Here is a 26,099-nt window from a genome sequence, read left to right on the forward strand (position 1 = left end):
CCACTCACCAGAAGTCTCAAAATCCTGTGGCAGGTGTCGTGGGTAGCTAGTGGGTGTCAGCCGACCATGCGCTCTAGCTACCCAGGTGCTGGTCAGACCCGAAGAGTGTTAAGGTATTTATATGTTGGTTTTTTTGAGACAGGGTTTCTCTGTGTAGCCCTGATGTCCTGGAACTCACTCTGTAGACCAGGCTGTCCTTGAACTCAGAAATCTGCCTGCCTCTGCCTCCCAAGTTCTGAGATTAAAGGTATGTGCCACCACTGCCCGGCAAAATTTGTAGCCCAGGCTTGCCTTTAACCTCTGCCTCCAGCAAATCCTACTGGAGTGTGCCACCACAACTGGTGAAAGATATATTTTTCTGTTAACTGTTTTGCAAACATTTATATCTGATCTCCATCCAAATTTTATACAATAATTTATATAAATTCCCACATTATGCTTGGATGGTATTGGAAATGAGCAAGCAGAAAAATATCATTATTATTCATGGATACAGACATGTAAAGACATATAAGATTTTGTGATTGTGTGATCATGGGCTGATGATAAAGGCAAGGTATGGGAAACAATGACCTTGCTTATATTTTGGAAAATTTAGAACTTTGTCTTAGACATCATCTAGTAGCAGACACGCTTTGTATAGATGACCTGTTGTTTAAGGGAGAGATAACAAAGGGCATTAATCCTGAAATTTTCAAGGGAAAATAATCATGATAATTTCTAGGCCAGGAGGTCTCACGAGCCACGATTGCTCAGCTATCTGTTTAGTTATTCCATCATAAGCAAATATTTCTTACATAACTTGAAAGCTGGAGACACGCCGGAGCCATCAGGCCTTGCTTCTTTAGTCCCTCCCCCAGGACTAAAAATACTCTGGCCATCTGGTGCCTAGTGCAGTACATGCCAGCATCGGTTTGCCCCTAGGAATTTGGACAGAGGGTGGAGGTGACAGAGCAGCACCGTATGGAAGAGCCTCACCTCTACTGGACCTCTCTTTTTTGCCCAGCTGCTTCTCACAGGCTCACAGCTATCTGGTGAACAGGAGTGACAGTAGAGGTGAGACTCAGGGAAGGCAGCTTGATAGAATCTGGGTCCAGCTCAACCCTCACAGCCAGCGAAAAGCAGCTGGAGGTCATTGCTAAGGAGAGACTTAAGAGAAAGGTGAGAAGTCTGGAGGGATTCAGTGTTCTTGGCATGCCACCTTTAGGAGATGGCCTGTCTAACTCCAATGAAGCATGCATAAAGCTGTCCTTAGCTTGAAAACGTGTTTTACACTTTCTTCCAAAAGAATCAGAGAATAGAAAAATGAATTTCTAACAGCAAAAATAAGCTTTGACACCAGTTATTTCATAACCTCTGAAAGGTTGCCTTTCTGACAAGGCCAAATCAAAGTTTTGGGGGTATAGTGATCTCTAGAAACTCAACTATACATTAAAGAGTCTTCAAACTGCCAGAAACTGACCTACCTGAATTTAAAATAACAAAATCACATAAATCGCAGGCTATTAACTTTGAACTTTATTCTTTTAGTCATTTTGAGTTATTTGTCATTTGATGTTGGTGTCCTATTGTTAAAAATACCAAACATTTTCATATAGTATATACAAAAAAGAATAAATAGGATCACGTTTGAAATTGATAGTCTTTGACTAAGTTGTCTCTGAACTGTGACCAGACACACTCAAGTCTGAGAATACAGCATCCCATTGCCCTGTCATAGTCTCCTGCTGATCCATGCATACTTCTCTTAACACTAGGGGACCCAAGCTCAGTGTTGGTATCAATATAGCAGGGCATAAATCTCTTAAAAATATTAACTTGCTTTTAAGATATTGTCATCATCCATCACTGAGACCTTGGTTAAATGTTGACAGTAGGGTCCATAGCTAAAAACTCTTCACTGGCCATGAGGAACACAGCACAAATCAGAGGAGACAGCCACAAATTCATGTTATTTTTTCCCCACAGTTAGCATCCTGAAACCCTAGATGCCTCTCTAAGTAAGGCTTACCATTACTTCTTTTTTTCTCATTCTGACACTCAACAGCAACAAATGCCTAGTCATTAGCCTGTGGCAGGCAGACAACTCTCTGAAGAGCCAGAGTCTCAGCACCTCTAGTCGCTGAGGACTAGATAGACTTAAGAGAATCTGTAGGCCAGCCAACTGCATGAAGCCTGATTAAGTGGGTTCGTTCAGTTGCTTGTTCAGATCTATATGCCAGGTGTACCATTTACACACTTACCCTCGTATATCTTCACAGTTTTGAAATGATTACTTCTTTGCTTATATTTCTTTATTTCCTACCCATCCTGTTTCCATTCCCATCATGCCGTGCTGAATGAAAAATCTCAATGTTGGTAGTGTTTGTTCTCATTATTGGAGTTTTTCATTTTAAACAGCTTCAAATTCTTTGTAACGTAATTGCAGTGATATATATATTTCTAAAACCAGGTATCCCTGATTATAACCACTGATGTTACAACACTTGACCATCCGTATTTGACCTATTAAGTGTCCCAAATCCCTATTTTATATGTAAAATATTGATTAATACAATAGAGTCCAAAACCTTTAAAAAGGAAACCTTACCAGTCTTAAAGAGATGGATTTACTTCTCAGATGGCTTTTGAGTCTAACACTGCAGGGTGGATTCTTGTTTGCAATGGGAAATGCAAGATATAGCCTTGTTTCCCTTAACCTTCTAAACAGAGCAACCAGCTTCACTCACTATGTTGAGGAATTTAGCATCACCTTGCCTAGGGAGTTGTTGCTTCCAGTAGGATACTTATGTTTTTTTTTGTTTGTTTGTTTGTTTGTTTAAAAGCTAAAGACCTCCTAAAGAGTGGTAGCCAATGGTGGGTTTACAAATCATTGTTGAGCCAAAGTGTCTCAAAATGCCTTGAGAACGTACTTGCATAGTGGTGCTCCTCAGAAATCAGGAAATAAAAATTGACCTAAGTCACTTTATAATTGTGGGCATAATTTTTGAACATGGTCTCCCCCGCCCCCCACCAATTCAAGATGGGCATGTGTTCTCTTACCTTCCTCGCACCTTTATGTCTGAGATCGCATAAAAGTAACGTGCCAAATGTAGTTCATCTACAAATATTTCCCCAACGGCGGGTCTCAACAGCCTGATCCTCAGGTCCGTGACTGTGAAGAAATCTCTGAGTTTCTTGGTTGTATCCAGCTGTCCATAGAGGGAAGCCATATTCCGTAGCCGAGGTCCAGCGAAAAACGCAAACCTGTCTTTGATCTCAAAGTGGATGATTTTGCTATTCGTGGAGTACCCAGTGGAGTACTCTTCCGTGCAAATGATTTCCAAGACCGTGTGCTGAGATAAATCCTTCACGGATTTCGGGTCCATGTGGAATGCATGGAGGCAGTCTGTGGCATAATACTGATAGGGCTGCCATGTTCGTCCGTAATCAAGAGATTTCTCTAGGATCATTTGGTCTGGACGCCCCGATTCAAAGGTAATAACTATGTTGTCTGTGAGTTCAATGGTTTTGCTCCAAGACAGAGTGATGTTAACCTGGAGAGGTTTGGGGTACTCCTTCCAAGTAGCAGACTGCCAAAATGTGGAGGGATGTCTTCCTTCAAAATCAAACATCAGCTCAGGAGGGTGTGCCAGTTCAGGGGTACTCGCATCACACTCATTATTGCACATGTAAGGGTTGCCCTATGGAAGACAAAGAAAGGAGGGTGCATTAAATACAGGCTGAACAGCCTTTTCTTACTGCTCATAGCTAGCAAGCTAGGACAGAAAACAACAATAACAAAATCACCACACATTTCACTTTCCCCAACTGGATTCTCCTGTATAACAGCCTTTTAAAAAGTACTACAGAACGTTAGAGTGATGACTTAGCAGTTAAGGACACTGCCTTGCTTTTTCAAAAAACCCACATTCAATTCTTAGCACCTGTGGAGCAGCTCACACCTGCCAGTAAGTCTAGTTCGATGGACTATTCTGACCTCCACATGCACCAGGTGTGCAAGAGGTGCACAGACATACAAAACATACACCAAACATAACATATAAAAATAAATCTTGTAAAATTCAATTAGTAATGTTTTGTCTTTTTCTGGACTTCAAAGCACGAGGACAGTTTCTTTATCCCCTGTGTATTAGACACAGAGTGTGGTCATAGAGACATAGAGACTCATAACTGCCTAATGCCTCAAGCCTTCTACTTTCTCCTAGGAAGGTTGGGGGAATCCTTTCTTGACTTGAGATTCCTTAGAACATGGTTTCTTTTTATTATCCATTTTTTGTGGTTATCATACAATTATATCATTTCGCTCTTTTCCTTTCCATCTTCCAACTCCTTCCATGCATCCCCCTTGCTCTTTCTTAAATTTATGGCTTAAAAAAATGTGTGTGTGTGTGTGTATTATGTACTTGTATGTACATTTTTAGGGCTGATCATTTGATATTGAATGATCAATTAGTGTGCTCTTCCCTAGGGAAGATTATTCTACTCTTAGAATTCCTTAGTTGTCTGTAGTTCTTTGTCTAAGGTTGAGGGCTTCTGAGAGGTCCACTTCTGAGTGGCATGTCTCCTGATGTCATCCTTATTCAGGTCTTGGTAAGTCATGGTTCTCTAATAGCTTACTTTTCAAGCAGGGTTTTAGAATTAACCATGAATGATAGATGCCTAGCCCATGTCCTCTATAGCCATGGCTCCCCTCATTAACATTCAGCTTCCTCTTGGCTTTGCCCCCAGTCCATCATACTTAACTGGGTCCCTGCTTCATAAAGTCTGGTTTTAAAACATTTACTTTATTCACCACAAATCATTAAAATGTGGTACACTGCAGGCTCTGGGGCTTGGTCCAAACATCTGGTGTCCTAATAGCTAGAGATGAGAGCAGTGCTCAGGAATGTCTTAGACTGAAAATGTGTTCCGAGTAATGGGGCAGGGAAGCCCACTCTTGCTATGTCGCAGTATCCTTGAGGGATTGGTTCGGACACCCAAATCCGTCTAATCTACAATCCAAAGCATTTGCATATACCCTCCACATACTTAGATTATCTGGAGATGATTTAAATGTAAATGTTATGTAAATAGTTACTACACCGATTCTTTTGGGGACATTGACATGGAATAATCTGTATGCTTGCAGTGCAGAGTCAGCCATCCTGGGCTTGACAATACAGCTCAGGAAACCATCAAACAAGGCACATTTGTAGAATGAGGACCTGTAAATGGCAGGAGGCTGTGACACAGGGTGCCTTCACGTTGCTTATTCTAATGAATCAACATAGTGCTCTACGTGGGCAGAGTCATATATTGTGATTGGTAACTTTCTGCATACCACCCCCCCCCACCCCATGTCTTCTCTCCATGTGTGGTTGACTGCAGATGTTGATGGTAGCTGTGGAGCCTTCAGGTTGTGGGGCAGCAGCTCTAAGCGATGAAGAAGGTGCTGCACCAAAACAGACACTTGTGTGTTTGTTACTTTGCACCAGCCCAGAGGCAGCTCTCAGTGGATGTTGATTATTATTCTCCTTACAAATGCGACTTCCTTTACAACCCACTCAAACAAGAAGCTGGAAATAGAGCTCCTTGTCATGTCACAAGTTGTAATACTGTTTCTGCTACACTAAATGCCTCTTCTAAGCTGTAATACTGCTTCTGCTACACTAAATGCTCCTTCTCAGCTTCCAACAATAGAATCTATAGAGAGTGAGACAGTATTTCCTAATTCTCCTTTACAAAGAATAGCGAATTATAGCATACAAAGTCCACTATTCTGGTATAGTGAATAGTTTTTCCTTATTTTCAGGGAATGTATTACAAGACCCCCCAGGAAATACTGAAAAAGTTCTGGTCAAACTAAGCCCAGTATATATATATTTTTTTTTCTCCCCTACCCCTATTTAACCTGTGAAAAAATATTTATAATTTTATACAGTAAAAATCAACAATGACTCATAATTAAACAGAACAACACATTATAATAAAAACTATGTGAATGAGATCACTCTCAAAATATTTTTATATCCTCTTCCTTTTTAGACAGATATGGACTGTACAGTGTCCATGTGATGAGATGCTATAAATGGGGGATATGGGTGGATGTTCTTGATATAGTGCTAGGCTAGCGGGATATGAATACTGTGAGGCTGGGGATTGCTGCTCTGAGAACTGAGCCTGCTACTCAGTGACTAATCAGTGGGCAGTATCTGAATACAAAGCTAATGCTATTCTTATCCACAAAGGGTGGGACAGAGTCAAACAGAAAGAGACTTCATCACATTACTTACAACAGTGCACAATGCGAACCTTAAACACAGTGTTTGTTTATGGGTTTTTCCATCTAACATTCTGGACCCCAGTTGACCACAAGTAACTGACACTATGCAAAAAGAAACTGTTCTGGGCATTTGTGAGCATCATTGGCTGGAAGAATTGAACTTCTCCTATGGTTTTCAGTCTTTCTCTTGGAATTACACATAGAACTCTTTTCACATTCTTTTCCTGAACTATGAGCTTTTGATCATATCATCTGTTGGATGTGTGAGGTGGATCTCAAGCAATTAATTTACACTGTAGATATAGACACTCAGTTACCTGCTGACTCTTGTGAAATACAAGATGGACACTGAAGAATTGCTGTCTTCCCTAGGGGCAGCCTGCTCCTACCTAGTCAGCCAATACTTTCTCCCCCTTCTCCATTAAAGCAACTGAATCCAAACACTGGCAACAGGTGTAGGGGACTCAGGTATAATTGAGATGAGGCAGGAGAAAGGAGAGAAGGGATATTATGTGAATAACAGAAGTGTTTTAAAAATATACTCAAGAAATCAGTGATAATGGAAATGTTGCTGTACTTCTTTCTCGGATTTCAATTCCCTATTCCTGATCCCAGCGTCTGCAACACTATTTATAGGCTTCCCCTTCAAAATGAGCTGGGGCAGGGTGAGGGTGGGGGTGGGGGCGGGTAACTTTCTGTTCCAGGTGGAATAAATCACCAAATTTATTATTATTTAAACTCTCTTAAGCATACAGGAGCGCCAAATGCAAAGCTCTGCAAACTGGCAAAGGCTTTTTATGGAGGGCTATAAATATTGTGGAATCTGTCAGGATTTATAAATTCCAAATAGATGTAAATGCACATCTCACTGGAAGGGGTCAGATTTACAAAGATCATACCTTTATTTGAAATTGACTTTTAAAATATGGTCACTTCGACACCTGTCATCATGCAGCCATCTGCATCATCACTAATGCGGATGCTACCACTTTCAGTCTGACTAGAGTGCCTTCACCTGTGGCCAGAAGTGTGGGAACAAAGGAAGGTGGCTTTTGGATCCCCCGGGAGGGAATAATCTTAGATTAGTTTTAACTATCAGTGGAAGACAGCATTTGTTCACCTTCAGCTTCCATGTGCAAAGTTTCTCAGGTGGGGATCAACGCATTGGGACCAAAGAAAGTAGAGGCACATCAATCAGATTCTGGGGGTGCATAAATACTAAAAAACAAAAAACAAAAACAACCCCTCCTAAAAATGGTTGTTGAAGACATCTGTCTAAAAGGCATTCACCCATTCCTGGAATTAAAGGTCATGTCAACCCCCCTGCCCCATTCAGCTTACTAAGGCACTTTGCATATCCTCTCATTCCTCCCTCACAGTAGAGGGAATCAAGCATAGGGAAGTGTTTAGGAAACTTGCCAAAATCACTTGAAGAGTGTAAGAAGCAGAGTCAGCCAGAACCCCTAATATCTACACTCAAGGTTCCTGACTTACAACCTTACAATTTCCTTGTCTTAGAAGCAGTGCCGACCAGTCATGAAAAAAAATGCCCAAGACCAGGTGAGTTGTTTTTATTTTTTAAATTTTGAAAGGCAGCTTAAGATTTTGTTTCAGCTTGGATGAGCATCTGAGATATCTTAAAAAAGAGAAACTTGTCTAAGGATGCTTGAGCCTCACTTGGAAGAAGGAATGGAATGGTAATTGAAGGCAGATGGAGGGAGAGAACTGGGTGGGAGAGGGAATCAGGACAGGAGTAGGGGGGTTCTGGTTCCAGTGTGGGGAGGGGCAGGGGAGATGACTGGTTGGCCATGAAAATGAATGGAAATCTTCATTGGAGCAGGGGGTAGAGGGTATCTCCAGGAAGAAATGGAGACTTGAGAGAGAGAGGAGTCACCCAAGAATTGATGCAGGAGTCCTAACCTGTGACTCACAGAATTGGGGATATGGAGCCCAGGAAGGCTGCCTCCTGTGGCCAGGCAGGAACCCCAGTGGATCGATAGAGACACCGACCTATCCAAAAAACCAACCAAATTTTCCACCAGAATTTATTCTGTGTACAAAAAAAGTACAGGGATTTGGGATGGAGCAGAGATTGAAGGAATGGCCAACCAATAACCAGCCCATCTTGAGACCCATCCCATGTTGAAACACCAATCCCTGACACAATTAATGATACTCTGTTATGCTTGCAGACAGGAGTCTAGCATGGCTGTCTTCAAGGAGGTCCCACCCACCAACTGACCCAAGACAGAGGCATACACCCACAGCCAAACACTAAATGGAGCTTGGGGACATTTACGGAAGAACAGGAGGAAAGATCAGATCCTGCCCTCTAAGGAGATAGGGATTCCATAGGAAGACCAGTAAAATCAACTAACCTGGACCCTTGGGGCTCTCAGAGACCAAACCACCAACCAAAGAACATACACAGGCTGGGTTCAGGCCTTTCTGCACTTATGTAGCAGATGTGCAACTTGGTCTTCATGTGGGTCCTGAACAACTGGAGCTGGGGTTATCACAAAAGCTGTTTGTTGTCTGTATGTGGGATATGTTCTTCTACCTAGGCTGCCTTGTCTGGCCTCAGTGGGAGAGAAAGGACCTAGCCTAACAGACTTGGAGTTCCAGTATCAGAGGATACCCAGGAAGGTTCCCACCTACTCAGAGGAGAAGAAGAGCGGGGATAGGGGAAGGATTATGGGAAGGATGACAGAAAGGGGGACAGTGAGCAGGATATAAATAGAATAACTAACTAACTAAATAAATAAATAAATAAATAAATTTAATAAAAAATTTTGAGGGTTCAGAGGGCAAACAACAACAATAAAAGAATTTTGTGTAGTTTCACAAGATATATCTATTTTCACTTACTCAAGCCCTTCTTAAACTCAGTAACCCCTTTGTATCCTAAAGAGCTATGGCCATGGGCAGCATCCACTGAGATCCTCTGTTTTATGTTATTCTTAGAATTGTAAGCATGCGAGGTTCAGAGGGCTCCTCACACCTCTACTTTAGTTCTTACATAAAGACATGGCAACGGAAAAGCCTGGATCTGTAATTTGTCTTTTGGGAAGCAGTGCCTTTTCCCTTGGCCTCAGCAGCATATCCAGCTCTGTGTGAAGGCTGGCAAAATATGGTTTCTCATAGCTTCACATAGATTTGATGTTTCAGAAAGATGAGAGAAGTTTTATACGTTCAACAATTCATATCGATTGACCACTATATGACTGTATTAAAGGGACTTGTCTGGATTCCTAAGATAGCTCAGTGAGCAAATTCTGATCCTTTATTTCTGTGATGTTTTCATCCCAGGTGGAGGGGATGTACTAAGCAAATAAGTATGCACTGCTGTGTGGTGCTCTGTGGTCATAGGGACTGTGGAACAATGAAGCCAACTGAAGGAGAGCACCCTTGGGGGAGGGATGTTGATTGTAATTTTATCCTGCGAGGTCAGAGAAGGTCTCACTGATAACATGACATTTGAGCAGATTAAGAACAATTTGTAATTTACACAGGGGATCATCAGAGGAGGTGACCAGAATGACAGGTTTGTCCTTCATCTGACTCTACTCTTAGGGGTGTTTTCAGCAGCACTGCAATTTATTGCAATCGATAAGTAAACAAATCACCTGAAATGGGAATCTACACCAAATGACTGCTGATACCAAAAGAAATAGATAAATGAATAAAAATAAAATAAACCTATCCACTCTTCCCCTTATTCCATAGCACTTGTATTCTTGGAGACGATTGATTGTTTGATAGCTATTTAACATAATTTACCCAGAGACAGTGACGCCAGGAGAAAATTAGCAGAGGATGAAATAAAGGGGAGGTAGGTGAGAGAAAGAAAACAAAGACAGCCAAAGGAATCAAGAATCTCACCAGCCCCGGTAGAGCTGAAGGAAAGATTATATGCTAAAATATTTAGTGTAAATATTTCATGTGGATGTGATCTGTAATACTGTTGTTACAGAGAATTATCGGTATGAAAACAATTCTTGTTAAAAGGATTAGGTTAATTAAATTTTAGACTACTCCAACTCCACCCTAATCCCTTCTAATAACATCAAGAATGAAATTTATGTAAGAAAATGCAACTTTTCCCTACTTATGAAAACAAAGACCAGTTCTTCCTATTAAATCTCACAGATGCAGGCATCTGCATTGTAAGTAGTTACTCTGTGGCCTGGCAGACAGCCTTAAGTAGTTCTTAATTTAAAATCCTTTGTCTATGGGAAAGTAAAGAAGATGTGTGACTATGTAGATAGTATTTACACCACTATGAGGTGTTTAAATAATTAAACTGATTTCACTATTAAATATTTTTATAACAATTAGAACATCGCATGAGATACTTTCATTTTTAAAATATTAATATTTTACCTCTGGGAGAATTGAAATTACATATTAATTAGCAATGTGTTGGCACAGTGTAATGTTGTTATTTTTTCCTAATGTGCTTTCAGAATTCAAAGGACAAGTACAGTTGCTGATATGTGTTCCCTGTTTCAGTGGACGGAGGCCTTTTTCTTCTGCAGATTGGTATTTTGCAAGACCATCCTTTCACCTAAGCTCTGTGAAGTCTTTCAGAGTTAAAAAGAAATCGTACATGTTCAAGTATTGCTGTAATACTGTAATACTTAAGTACTATCTGCTTGACTTTTTCTCTCAAGAATTTACCTATCATCAAACACCTGGGAATTAGAGTTGGAAATGGAAACGGTACTCAGGGCCAATTTGTTGTTAATATTACTGTAAGTTATATGCTGAGCAAGACATGCTTGCAGGAGGCTGTGTGAATCTTTTGGGTTACACGCAAAGCCATCTTGAAAAACAGAGAGAGTTACTGACATTTGTGTCTGGCCAATCTTTACTCATATTGACCCTTGAAAGTCAAACATAGGGAAGGAAGAAGCAGCACTCTGTGGTCCACCCACCCTGTTGCTGCCCAGTTTTGGAAATAGACATCGCTAGCTGTTTGCCAATTTAAGGCCTTTAAAAAGATTCTAGAACTGGCAGATTCCCAGAGAAGCCCTGATCCTAGAGTTTGTTCTAACTGCTAGGAGGTGGTACCACCTTCGGCAGACACCTCCCTCTTTACTTTCACTTGTCTTCCTGGGAGCCCAGTAGGCTCCTAGGCTCTCAGAGGCCAGTAATTGGCATCTTTATTTGAGAGTTGCAATTGTTGTGGTTTTTCCTAACCCATTCTTGGAACTTCTCTGTCTCAACATTCTTCTACCTCAGATGATTTCACAACTCACACACAGACAATTTAGCTTTTACAGCTTTTCTGAAGATATTAAGATGTCCCTGAAATGGAACATGGGACTCAGGCTCTTCTGAGCTTCCCTCTTTTTGGTCCTGCAGCTCTGCTACTGGCACTGGGAAGAAGCAGAAAGAAGATAGAAACAGAGTAGGAAGATCCAAGAGAGAGGCCATCTTTACTAGAAGTTGGAAGGGCATTTGTCAGTACCACCAACATGAGCACAAAGAGGAAAGACCCATAAGGTAGCTTGTTCCCTTTGCCCCAAGGTCATTAAGAAATAAAGTGTTATGACCACTACAAACAGCAATAGAATCTCAATTAGTAAAACTGCAGAGGTAGCATACTGGGCCTTAACATAGAATGTGTTTATGACAGTATAGCCTGTTACACTCAGAGTCTTCCAGGCATTAGATATGCAAAACCTTTGGATCAAAATCAACTATGTGTTTGTCAGTGTATGAATCTCAGGTTTTAGTTTGGAAAATATAGCACTCCAAGAATAGTAGAAGACAAAAGGGTTTGTTTTTATAACTTTATTTGTTGAGAAAGGGCCTTTCTAGGTAGCACAGGCTGTCCTGGAGATATCTATGTAGCTTAGGCTACCCTCACACTCATGATCCTTCTGCCTCAGCCTCCAAAATCATTTAGTTTTATAACTTTGGAGTTTAAAAGTGATTGCTCCCTTTTCTAAGGAAACCCTTTGTTCACGGTGGAGTTTCCTCTCCAGGGCAGGCACAGGCTTAAAGTCTGATTGAAGTTACAGCTTGTTTCAATCTGTTCTCTGACAGTACTAACACCTTGTGGACATTTTCACTCAAAAAATAAAGTCACGATAGCTTAACCTTTCCATAGTGAGAATACGGGAAGCCACATCACAGATTGTGGGCCATAATAGACACCTGCACAAATCCCCACAGAAGATTATGTCCAGGACTTTCACACTGGTGAAGGCCACAGGGGTCAGCAGACACATTTCTAAAGAGGAGCCAAATGTGTTCCTCCATCACAAACCACACAAATGGATTCCTACATGGCAACCTAAACCAATGTTTCCTGTGTTCTGGGGAGGAACAAAATATTAACAGAACCAAGCCAAAAGGAAAGGGGATGTTTATAGATGAACACTGTAATAAGGCAATATAGTGTATGGGTTTAGAAATGGCTTTTAAAAATTACTGTCTTAAAAACACACAAATACTGGGTGAACTATTTGCCTTATATATAACCAGAACAGAGGTACAAAATAGTAATAGCTCAAGAGGGCAGAGGACACTTCGGTAAGAGTAGTTTAAGGGAAACAAGGGGTGGTAAGTCACCTCACAGTAAGAGGTGCCATCCTGAAGGCACTGTAAGAGCTGGGTGGCTTGAGCTGGAAGCTCTGGTGTGATGCTCAAAACCATGTTTCTTCTTTTCTTACATGAGACGAAAGGTTCAAGCCCACCCAAAGCCCATTTTCTGGAGGCCATCAGTTGTGAGAGAATTTGGGAGGACCAATCCTATCGTTTGATGATCCTGACCGTAAGAAGAGGGAAGGGACTCCTAATTTATGGGCTTCCAAAAGGATTGACTTGGAGTCTGAAATCCCCACACTGCTCATGGATCTCAATTTCTTCCAAAGTCTTTCCTTGCGTACTGGATACTAACTAAGCAAACCTATTAGCTTTTAAAGAGGGATTGTGAAGAACAACGGAAAAACAACATGGCAAAAGGGGTGGTGGTGGTGCAGATTATACAATCAGTAAGCACTATTCCTATTCCCAGAAACAGCACTCTGTCCTTACAGGTAAATAGAGGTATAGACCCCACAGTGCAATTCCCAGGAGTGTTTGTCTCACCTTCTAGTAGACAATTAAGTATATGTTATATAACAATGGGTATTTTATCCACTACCACAGAGAAGTTCCTGTCAAGCTCTCTCAGAATAAAACAACACAGTGATATTTCATGCTTGGGACTGTTCTGGGGTGGGGGTTGTGCTCAAACCCACTTGATGGAGGAGGAGGACTCTGAGCCTCCACAGCAGCATGCTATTTTGCAGCCTGCTTCCTGCTTCTGCCTCTGCTTGTTTCATACAAATTATCTTCAGAATTATGAGTTCATCTTTCCCAACATCGAATTACTAGTCAGCAAAAAAAAAAAAAAAAAAAGATTGCCTTTGACCCTTTGACAGTCCTGGTAGTTCTCCACAGAATAAGAAATGGAGCATGGAATCCAGCCACCCCCCTTGCCTTCCCCTTGCTCTCATGGGTGCTCATCCTTATGGTAATGGGAGTTGATGTCATCTTCATAATATTGACCCCTACACTCTACCTCTAGGACCTCTGATGTTTTGTCTCTGAGGACAGGCATTGGCATCTTTATGGCAGACCTCAGACAAACATGTTTATTAAAAACATCTTGATTTCAGTGGCCCTCTTATAAAGAGAATATTTCTTTTTAATCTTCAGTTTCCAAGGACACTGTAAAGATCCCAAAGCAGTTGTTCATCTGTACATTTGTCTTTTATTCACCCACTCATTCATTTGATAATTATGCTTATATGTCTCACTGTGTTGTATACCAACAAAGAAGCACAGTCCCTACATCAACAAGGCTTGCAGTTTAGTTGGGAAGACAGACTATAAAAAATAAATAATTATAATAAATAAAACCAATCAATTCAAGAAGGGATAATATGGTTTCAGTTTCATGGAAGAAAATAGGGTCAAAGTCGTTTGACCAAGGTTGATAGGAAGAGTTCTTTTAGAGCAGTGGTTCTCAACTTTCCTAATGCTGGGACCCGTTAATCAAGTTCCTCATGTTGTGGTGAACCCCACCCATAAAATTATTTACTTGCTACTTCATATCTGTAAATTTGCTACTGTTATGAATTGTAATGTAAATATTCGATATATAGGATATCTGTTATGAGAATCTCCAAAGGGTTGCCACCCATGGGCTAAGGGTCGAGAACCACTGTCTTAGAAGATCATACTTAACTTAAAACTTAAAAAATATTGAGAGAGAGAGAGAGAGAGAGAGAGAGAGAGAGAGAGAGAGAGAGAGAGAGAGAGAGAGAGATTAGTAGACAAAGAGAGAGCAAATGCCAGGCCTGAACTTGGATGGAACATGGGGATCTGCAGTAACCACAGAGAAGTGATTGATGTAACTAGATATTTGACGGTCATTTTTCCTAAGCTGTGAAATACTAGATTTGAAATTGTAAGGTGATCAGGATGTCTAAATTCAGAAATGCTAGACTTGATATTCTCATTGGACAAACGGTTGAGTTAAGCTTACATATTGCTAGCTGTATATTCAACACTATTCTAAATGCTTACATTAACATGTTGGGATCTTCCTAACAGTAATAGAGGTAGATAGTGTGTTTATATTGTTCTGTAGATACTGAAATGGAAGCACAAATCATTTAAATAGCTTGCTCAGAATCACAGAGCTACTAATGCTCACAGTGTTTTTATAACCCAATTAGTCAATAGAGGCAAACGAAGCTACTGAGCTGTATGCTGCTGTCACAGTCCCTGCCTCCCTCCATCTTCATGATCTAGAGTCAATGTGAGTCTTGACCCCCAGGGCAGATATAGTCAATGCCTGAGACATTGGCTTAAGAAGATATTTGAAACTGAGGATGGATGAGGATGCTAGAGGTGGAAGAAGGAGGATGAGGACTGTGTCCCAGTCAGATCAATGGCCAGTGCTTGTCTGATAGCTTCAAGGATACTATCTACCTCTTCATGGAAAAACTTCTCCTCAACAAATGCTTATGGATCACTCTTTATTTTTTTAGAAAAATATTTTATTTTATTTTCTGTATATGGGTATTTTGACTGCATGCACAGGTGTGTGCACCACATGCATGCCTGGGGCCATGGGCATCCTGGAACTGGAGTTACAGACAGTTGTGAGTTGCTGTATTGTTGCTGGAAATTGAACCTGGGTCCTCTGCAAAAGCAGCCAATGCTCTTAACTGCTGAGCCATCACTCCAGCCCCTTACTCTTTAATTTCTAAGTTGATTTGAGTGGAGCAATTCTAGAATAAATGAGATGTTAAAACACACAAAGGGTAAATTTTAATTTTAAGACGGTTGTTTTGTCTCTGATAGTAGGAGAAGATACTCTCTAGCAAACCATTAATGCCTGGTAAGTAAAAATCACAGTACAGTGCTTGCTAGAGGGAAAGAAAAAGCAGTCAAAGATAAACTGTCTGTAAATGTATCTTTCTTTTATTAGTTTATTTAAAGCTATGAGGAAAGAAGCAAACCTCCCTCAAAAGAAAAATTTTAAAGAAAAAAATCCATATTATCATTTAAGGTGGAATTACAGCAAGGGGTTATTAAAGTGGAAGCATGGTGACTTTTATCTCCTGATGTCCTCTCAAAGGCTTACTGCCTCTGTCTGCTAACTTAGGCTTAGTCCTGGAATCTTCTAGCTTTTACATGGTCTTATCCAGGCCTAGAATGTTTTCCGCCTCTGAGATTTGCTGCTGAAGAAGCTCACCCTTGTTCATTCTGATTTCTGGCCGACTGATTCAACTCAGCAGCTCTGGCTCAAAACTCCTCTCCAAGCTGACTGATTCAATCTGGCTTCACTCTCCTCCTCTCACTTCTTGCTCTACTTGCCTTTAATCTAATTCTAGTATGGAATCCTGCTAGGGATGAAAGTGTCATACTGGTTTGTTCTAATCACAGTTAATGCTTTTAGTCTACCGGTATCTTTTCCTCGTTGATTCCTTTACGTGTTCTTCGTTCTTCCAGTTCTTAAAATTAAGATTTCCCCATGTCCCAATCTGTTGGTATTTTTGCTCCCATTTCTCATGTACTTCTTAGGTAATTCATGCTGCAGCTTAAACTGTCACTTATACTTTGATGAGCCTATGATCCTGTGTCTAGTTCTTAGTTCCCAGATGAACATCTATTGAACTACCTATCTGAATATCATCAAAATTCTGACTCAGTCATAGGAATCCCAAACAAAACACATCGAAAAGTTAACTTTTCCTTTTCCCTTTTCTTCTCCTTCCTGGAGATTAGATGGATGTTGTGGTTTGAACATAAAATAGTCACCATTGTGAACATGATGCTGTTTTCGTAGGTTGAGGAACAGCTAGTGGAGGTATTCAATTTTTTTAACAATCTGGTCCTTCATTTTGTCCACTCTTGGTTCTTGACTATATATGCAGTGTGACCAGCTATCTCACCATCTCTAGCACGGACTCTTTCCTTTAAATTATAAGCCAAGAGAAACCCTTTCTTCCTTAAGTTGCACCTTATCAGGTATTTGATCACAATGATGATGAATGCGATTAATACAGTTCTAAGCAAGGATGGTTTAATTTGGATTGTATTCCCACTAAAATGATTTAATCTGAATCCAGCAATGAGAAATTATCAGACAAACTGAAACCGGGGTGGCTTTCTACCAATGAGCTGCTCTTATGAAAAGTAACTCCTCATGAAAGATAGAGGAGCAGGGCCAAATGCCAGATTTCCAGAGATTAAACAGGTCTCACTGCCAATCCCACCCCTCCCCACAAAAGCAGTTCTTCTATTCAAACCTTTAAGGAGAAATGTGATAGGACTAGAAGAGTGATTGAGTATTATATGACAGCAGAAGGTCCATATTAATTTTCCAGTGGAGGTGGCATAATTATAATTACATAGGAGCATGTCACCACTTGTAAGTGATTACTGGGCATTAGGATGACAACTTGTGCTCAAGTGATTCTGTGAAAACATTTATATCATGGGCACAACTACTGTAAGTTTAAGATGTAGGCAAACGCAATGATGGTTATGTGTCAAGCCAGGAAAGAAAATTCATAATTTTAAAAATAAAGTATCAGTTTTAAAAGGATTTTCCCTCACAAACCAGTAGCCTATATTTCAAAATGTGTAAGAATAGTTGATGAGTTCAGTCCCTCTCTTCCAGGGATTACATCCTTGTGTCCTGAGCTGGGTTCAGTACCATGAATTTGGTAAGTCCTTACATGCCACTCACTCAGGGCCATCTGGACTGCACTTCCATTAGGATTGCTATGCTGCTTCTCTTTAACTGAGGATCAAGTCTGTTTGGCTTTTGTCTAAATTCAGCTCTACCACTTTTTCACTATGTAATGTTTCACAAGCTAGTTTTTCAAACCCAAATATTTGTCCTTTTAAAAGTCAATGGCAGTCTGTCCTTTATGATGTCAACTTGACAAAACAGTACACAATGCATGTTAAATGCTTAATGTCTCCTTCAAATGCAGTTATCCTCAATAAATAGTAGTTAGCATGGTGAGTATGTTCTACCTGCTCCCGTTGGCTAATAGAATAGTACCTGTTTGCTAATCGGTTTCCCAAGACAGGACCCACTGTTACTGAAAAAGGATGTTCATACCTCCACTACCTTCTTCAGTTTTTAAACTGATAGTTGCTTTAAAATTATCTCCACTGTAGAGTTTTGGCTTTTTATAATCTATTATCTGTGGAGCTGCTAAACAGACCTTTTGAAATTGCAAGTCTGCCTGTGTATCATGTTCTCTCCTAAAGTTATTAATAGATTTGTCACTACCTTCAAGGGGACAGTTCAAATCCTTGGCTACAGGTAAGCTCTTCCCAGGCGTGGCCTCTGAAAACACCTTTCATCTTGTCCATACTTATTTATGTTCAGTGCATGAGTCATCCCAATCAGGGTACATGACCATGGAGCAAAGAATGGACCACATGCATGAAAAGGCAGCTTACATTAAATTGCAATTAGTTTTTATGTCTCCTTCCACATAGAAGAATAATTAGCATATATATTCACAGCAAAATATTTACTCATTTAAAAGAGTAAGAGACATAAACAGAAAAGGAGAATAAAAATAGGATAAAAACATGTAAATATGATAGTATGGGATGAAATGGATGGTAATTAAAAATTAAAAGAGATAACCAAATTTAAAGAATTAATTGACTTCTCTAAGTTTTATATAGAATTTAATGTGAAGGTATATACATGTAGATAGGAAAAAGGAGTCTTGCTCCAAGTGCCGTGTCTCTATGTGACTGATGTAGCCCCCCGGGTTTCTGGTGAGGTTAGAGGACAATGACAAATTACATAAGCTGTGGCTGTATCCAAGTCCTTTCCTGATATTCATTTTATCTTCATTTTCTCCATCAGTCAAAGCAGCGTTTCTTCTATTGGTCTTAGAGTAGAACATCTCTTTTCCTAATCCCATCTTATACAAGAAGCAGAGTACCAAGGATTTGATTTGTTCTTGAGTGGTTGCAAACTGTGATGAAGCAGCATCGAATGGGGGTGGTAGCAGCTTTCTAATGTCCAGTTATGAAGTGACTCAGTAGGAATAATCCTCTGTAACGCCTGGAGTGAATGGGCACAGAGAAGAAAAGACCAGGGATGACTTGCTGCATAAGAGGAAGGTGGTCTTTGTTTCCTGTGGCTAATTAGAGGGATCTTAAAAGTTCTACTTGAGTCTAGGGTTTGGTTCTTCATGAGTTAAATTTAACCCTTGTGGGCACTAAATTATAGGAGCTACTTCACAGGCTTGTCAGTGGGATTCTACATATAGTTCTCTCTCTCTCTCTCTCTCTCTCTCTCTCTCTCTCTCTCTCTCTCTCTCTCTCTCTCTCCCCTCTCTCTCTTTCCGAAAGATGTTTCTGCTATATAGGTCGAGGCATAGACGTCTGGGTCTCGCCACTACCTGGCACACAGATCCCATATTCCAAGGCCATGTCAGTTTACAAACTCTTCATTGTATACCCTCTTTCCCCCCTCTTCTTTTAACTTCTGTTTTGTTTGTTCAGTTTTGGGGAGAGAGAGTGCAATTGTACAACCCAGTCTTGCTTCAAACTCATAGCAGTATTTGCACCTTAGCCTCTTTAGTGATGCGATTTCGGGTCTGTGTGCTCCAGCTCAAATTTAGATGTGCTCTTAGTACAAACCTTCAATCTCTCTGACTGGAATCCTTTAGTATACACCTTTAATTACAGTGACATCTAATGAGGGCCAAACAAAGTCAGAGACAGATTTGACAGAATTAGTCAGAGATAGGATACAGCCAGCTCTAAAGAGAAAACCTACTGAACAGCATTACAGGGAGTGTGAAGGAATTTGGTTCATTTAGTGGGAAGTCAGTGCAGTGAGTGCAGGGCAGTCGAGCTGAGCTCCTTTCTGAGCTCATGCAGTTCAATGCAGATCAACAGAGGCAGTTGATGCCAGAGAATAAGGAGAGACTAAGAGACTCTTTTACCCCAAGTACTCCATTCTTAACATTTCCAACTGTGAAATATCCTCTAAATCCGCTATTTTCTTTGCAGCCACTTTTCAGAATTTCACATCCCAAAGTGCATTCATAATTCATGGTATACTAATATGTCCTTAAAATAGGAGCATATTTTATATAAATTAATGGACACATCCTGGTGCATTAACAGCAATAAATACCACATTCACCTACTTGTAAAGGTAGCTGTTATTTTACCAGGGCCATCATCATGAACTGGAATAAATCAAATGACAAACAGTATGAAGCAACTGACATGTGCCAGACATGTTCAACATTACAGATTAACTGAAGACAAGGTTAATTTATCCTTAGCAGTTGTGTGGTGCAGTAGCATGACAAGATAGAGAGAATATATCATCTTGAAAATAGGAAAACAGGTATGACAAGGCATTGGATTTTGTGGTAATAAAATAATTGCCATTTTCTGTTAGCAGACCATATGTTTAAATGTGTACCGTTGAATAGACATTTTATTAGACAGTCATTGTGAAGTATTTAAATGAGGTAAAGCCTAGGTTTTAGAAAATGTCTGTGCTTCATCTAGGTGAAGAGGAGGGCTGTTATGTTTGTCAGATAAATACAATTCCTTAAAACTCGTGTCTTCAGTTTACTGAGAAGAGACTGAGATTCACAGTGTCATGAAACGTAGTCAAGGCAAGTTATAGAGTCATGTATATTTTATTTGGAGGTTCATACTCAGCCATGATGAAATAGGGAATCCATTTAAATACACAGTGCAAGCTGGTTTTAGATAGGGAGGTAGAAACTCTTTGAGTTTAATGAACTAGAGAGAATAAAGTCATCAGTGTTTTCTAGAAGCAGACATATCATACATGGTTAGCCTTTTAAAAAATTAGTTTCCCAGATTTTCTTCTAGAGAGAGAAAAAAATTCGTTCAGGTAGAATTGAATTTTAGGAGTCACCTAAGTTATGGGGAGTAGTTAGACGTGGGATTCCAACCAAATTCTAGTTATGGACATGCATATAATTCAAGATATTATCTTTGAATCTATCCTAATTTCTACCATGTGGACATACAACAAATGATAAACAAGTGAGTTAATGAAAGCTATTTTGTGATTAATTTTTCCATTTAATAAAATATGAATATTCTACAATATTGGAGGAACAATTAAACATCTTTGACATTTAATTGTCTATTTGCTGTGCAAATTGATTACAAATCGATTATAATCAATTTGGATTTTATTACGAATCCAAATGGTCCCTTCACATAAATATGAAGCATGAATCTTACTATCTCTTCTTTGTTAGTCTTCAAACATCAGTTCACCAAGTGAAAATTATGCAATTACACATGGAGAGATATTGATGCAGACTAAGAATGGTGAAAAATCAATCTAGAGCTGATAACTAATCCTACCAAAGCTTGAGGGACTAGGGATAGGGAGTCTTTGTAATAGTAGAATGTCATGGTTACTGCTTCATACGAAAGGGGGTAGCCTGAAGATACGAAGGCTAACTAGGAGTTAGTTTTGACTAAATAGGTATCAGAACATGTGGCTGGGATATGTTGATTTAAACAAGATGATATACATTCAGCAAGAATTAGATTGATTGGAAGTAGACAACAAAGAGAAGACAAGATTCAATGGTGTCTAGAAGATGTAACGCCTGGGAAGCATCAAAAATGGTGGTGATGAAGCTTCCGTTTGAGCCTAGTGTAAAACTGGGACTCATTGCCCCATCCCAGCAGCTCGATTTCAGAAACATTAGTTTGACATCCAGTGTAATTGAAAATGAAGAAGACGCCATGGAGATTCAATTTATAATGCACAACAAAGCAGTTTAAAATTCTCCATCCTCCTTTTCTCTCTAAATATCCCGCATGCATAATTACTGACCTGTAAATCTTTCCTTCCTCACTCTAAGCTCCCATTAGCTCAGTCCCAGGATCAGCTTGCACAGGCTCATTTCTGTCTCCTGCTTTCTTCTTCCTCCTCTTTTTCTTTTTTAACTCCTCTTAGTCTGCTCACCCATTTTATTACAAATCCAAATGGTCCCTTCTGTTTCTTTATATGGTCTCATTACACATTGCTCGTTTATTAAAATACGGCTCAGGAGCCTAAGAGGCAAAGCAAAACCTCCAGAAATTGGTGCAAGCAGCTGTAAATATTTTTAAGGAGATAAGAGGGTACAGTGATATTTTGAAGTTGAGGCTGTAGCTAGATATTAAACTGCAAGGAAAGGACAAGATGTGTGTCCTTCCCTAAAGTAGTTATAAGAAGGTTGAAGGCCAAGAATGCATAACAAGTAAGGCGAGCTTGAGTGGGAACATGTGTGAAAAGGACTGAGAGGTAAAAGCAGATAGAAACCCTTAACAGACAGAAGCAGATTAGGGAGAAGCTAAGCATGATCCACAATAGAATGAAATGAGTGATGCTGTTGTATGGACACTGGCTCTGGGCAAAGATGGAGCTATCTATGTAAGCCTGAAATTAATGATGAACTGCTGAGGACTATACTTCTCCCCTTTACTGAACACACAGAATCCCTTCCTCAAGGTTTACTTTCCCATCTTGTAATACTGCCTGTGCCTCAGTTTTCTCATCCAAATAATAGGACCAGGGAAGGCCCACATTTCCTAGAACTTCTGAGGAAACTAAATGAGTTAACCTGCAAAAAGAGCTAAGCATAATGTCTCAAACATAATAAAATCTCAATAAATGCCTGTGAGTACTGTCATCAGGGCCACTTTTATCATTTATATTTGTGTAACTATGGCTTTTCCAACTTGTCATCTCATGAGAGGCTCCCTTTCAAAGGGACTCTGATAAGTGTGCCACTTATCAGTTCAGAACATAGTTCTTCAGATTGGAGAAGTGAAGTTGACATGTGATAACAACAGTTGATGAAAATGAAGACTAATGTGAAACAGAAAGACTCCTTAATAACAAAATATGTCCTATATCTACATATATATCTATATCCATATCAACTATCTATCTACTTACCTATCTGTCTATCTATCTATCTATCTATCTATCTATCTATCTATCTATCTACCTACCTACTTTTCTCTCTACTTATACTCCTACTCTCTCTCTCTCTCTCTCTCAATATATATCTTAAACTCAAGGATCAACATTTCATACAGTAGAAGAGGGCCACCCTAGAAGTGCCTTTCTTAGATCCACTGTACAGAGAGTTGGTCACTGTCAGCCCATTTAGTAGAAGAAGTCTATACACTTGGTGAAAATGCTAAACTCAGTTAAAGCTGACTTTATTGGCAGCTAACAGCCAATATTTGAGCTCCTGTATATAATTTAGGGCACTCTAGATAGTTGAACATCTGTACACAGAGAAAAATAAAAATTTAATCTGACCTCTAAAAAGAATGAAAAGGCAATTCAAATACTAGAGAATAGAGGGGAAAAATTCTTTTGAAATGTCAGAATGGAAAAAAGTATGTGTGTGATCAATAGTGCCAGATATTTGAGAAAAGATAAGGAGTGAGAAAAATCTCTCTATTTGTCTTGAAAGTGGGTGTCAAAATCCTGGAAGTGTGTTATAATAGGGTGCTGAGACCGAAGCCATCTTACTAGAGAATGCCATAATGATCTCTTTTTAAAAGAGAAGCAGAGGGTCCAAACACTCGTTATAGAAGCTGGAAAAGGAAGGCAGGGGAAAATGGGACAGTAGTTTCAATTGGGCCCTAGATGAAGCAATGCGCTTGTCAGACTGATCAATGGCTGATGACAGTTCAAAGAAACACCAAGAGAAAGGAGAAGAGATGTGCTCATGGCAGAAGGGTTAAGTGTGTGCCTAAGTTGGTAGGATCTACATTGTAACTGCAATCGCAGGATGCATTTCAGATATAAAAATCTCTCTCATTTCCTGGCTAAATTATTTTAGTTAGAAGCCAGAATGCTCTATGGCTAAAATTATTGGGTAAATGCCCCTGGTTTCTTCACCTTCTAATCTCATTAATCTGCTTTGGTTAACTCTCACTAACGGAAACCAATATAAGGATTGATTTTAGGCAATTTTAAATCTTCCTCAATATTAGTTCAGGTCCATACCAGGAGAAAATCCACTTGTCCTGAATGGATTGCACAAGGCCACTCAAGTGATTTCAAAAATGGGAAATCAGAAGATATTGAATTTTAAATATTAGATTATTTTATATTGGACTTTGGATCTAATATTAGATATTAAAGTGTAAAATCACATTGCCCTTATTGCTCGCCTTCTTCTTTATCTTGCTGAAGGATCAGTATTGTTTCAGTACAGCATTTGATGGCTCATGAGCCTACAGCACAAGGGAAAATATTTTCACTACTTATTGAACGGTGGACAGCCCAAGCTTTAAAACGAATGTTGTCCATGTTTAAATACTGTAATTTATTAACATGTAATGGCAAAGGCATAGTTTACTATGGTAGCAAAAGAAATCTAAAGCAAAACAAAATGAAGCGAAATACCAAGCTCATCTACAAAGAAGAAAGGAATTCTGTTTGTGAGTCATCTGCAATGCTGCCTTCAAAAGAAACAGCCCTCCAAGGAGGATGCCTGGGTACAGCTGGGTGAGCTGACACCACAACAAAGCCAACATGAAACAAAGCAAGCAGGCAGGAAGATCATGGGACTCACATATTGGCTCATCACTATTTTTTCAACTATACTATTTGTACATATGCTACTTTAATCATTGTTTGAGTAATACTTTGACAACTCTTTAAAATCAGAAACCACATATATGCCATTGAGCCCTTTAATAAAACACACATTTGCCCCCAGTAGCCCCTGCCTTGTTATTTTATAGTGCATATGTCCTTCCATCCACTATTTTTTAATTTGAATTGCAAGATGATTCATTCCCCAGTCTGGAAGCATACTTCCCTTTGTGGAAGCTTTCGCTAGCCCCTCATTTCCTTATCCCTGCCACTCTACTACCTGCTTGAAACCTTCCTGACCAGGACTCTCCCTTCCCTATATTTATTACACTTAGATTCCTCTATTCCCCTAAATGCATCCTGCTTACTCATGGTCTGCTTCTAGTTTCCATATGTCCTCTCTGCTAAATACAAAACACAAGATTTAAATCTCATACGAGAGAGAGAGAGCATGTAGCATTGGTTTGGGGGAAACCTGTGTGACCTTACTAATTACACTGTTTTCTAGTTTCATCCATTTACATGAGAATTTCATGATTGTATTTGTCTCTACAACCGAGTGATATTCCAATGTTTATATATAGTATATTTCATTATGATCAGAGAGAAGGGAGCCTGGGTTGAGAAAATGCTTGATGGATATAGGATGATTCAATTTACTAGGTATTGTAAATAAAGCATCAGTGAATGATGTGTATCTTGATAGTAAGATCGAGTGTTATTTGGGTATATGCCCAGAAGTGATACAGCTATGTCAAATGTTAGACCTATTTCTGTGTTTTTGTGAAAACTTCAGACGGATTTCCAGAGTGGCTTCACCAGTTTACATCCTCATCACAGTATAGAAGGGTTTTCCTTTCCAGATGCCCACATGGGCATTTACTCAAATGTCTTTTGATCTTCCTGATGAAGGCCACTGTGGTAGGTGTGTTATGGAGTATTAATGTAGCTTTTATGTGCACTTCTCTGAAGGCCAAGAATAGTGAAAACTTTAAAGTATTTACTGGTCAGCTATGTTTATTCTTCTGCGAATTTTCTGTTCAGTTCCATATCCCATTAATTTTTTTCTTATAACTCAGTTTATTAAGTTATTTTGTATATTCTGGACACTTACCCAGTGTTTGCTGTTGTTTTAGTTAGGGTTACTATTGCCAGGCTGAAATACCATGAGCAAAAGCAAGCTGGGAAGGAAAGGGCTTATTTAGTTTATATCCATCACTGAAGGAAGTTGGAACAGGAACTCAAACACAGCAGAAACCTTGAGGCAGAAACTGATAAAGAAGCCACGGGGGCAGGGGCAGGGGTGCTTCTAACTGGCTTGTTCTCCATGATTTGCAAAGCATGCTTTCCTATAGAAACCAGAACCAACAGCTCAGGAGAAGCCCCACACCCAAAAATTGACTGAGTACTTCCACATTAATTACTCATTAGAAAAATGCCTACAAGCTTGCCTATAGCCCAGTCTTACAGAGGTATTTTTTCAACTGAGACTCCCTCCTCTCTGATAACCCTAGCATTCATCAACTTGACATAAAACTCAAACAGATACATAACTAGCGAAGATTCTTCTGCTATTACTGTTCATGTTATTAACAGTGACCTTCTGTATGGATGCTTTTTTATTTTCCTCGGATCCAATCTTTTTTTTTTTTTTTTTTT

General features: G+C 39.7%; 1 protein-coding gene across 4 annotated transcripts in view; it reads right to left on the reverse strand.

Moving 5' to 3' along the window:
* The window catches only part of Ntng1 (netrin G1), a 345,729-nt gene that overhangs the window by 148,998 nt on the left and 170,632 nt on the right, over positions 1–26,099 (reverse strand). For all 4 annotated transcript variants that reach the window (XR_003836247.1, XR_003836246.1, XM_021157555.1 and 1 more), the window contains exon 3: positions 3,043–3,683. Coding sequence is in view for 2 of the 4 variants with exons in the window: in XM_021157555.1 (XP_021013214.1) it covers positions 3,043–3,683 (641 nt within the window). In the remaining 2 variants the exon portion in view is untranslated. The remainder of the gene's footprint in view (positions 1–3,042; positions 3,684–26,099) is intronic.

The sequence above is a fragment of the Mus caroli genome, chromosome 3, assembly GCF_900094665.2.
Source record: "Mus caroli chromosome 3, CAROLI_EIJ_v1.1, whole genome shotgun sequence".
NCBI lineage: Eukaryota > Metazoa > Chordata > Mammalia > Rodentia > Muridae > Mus > Mus caroli.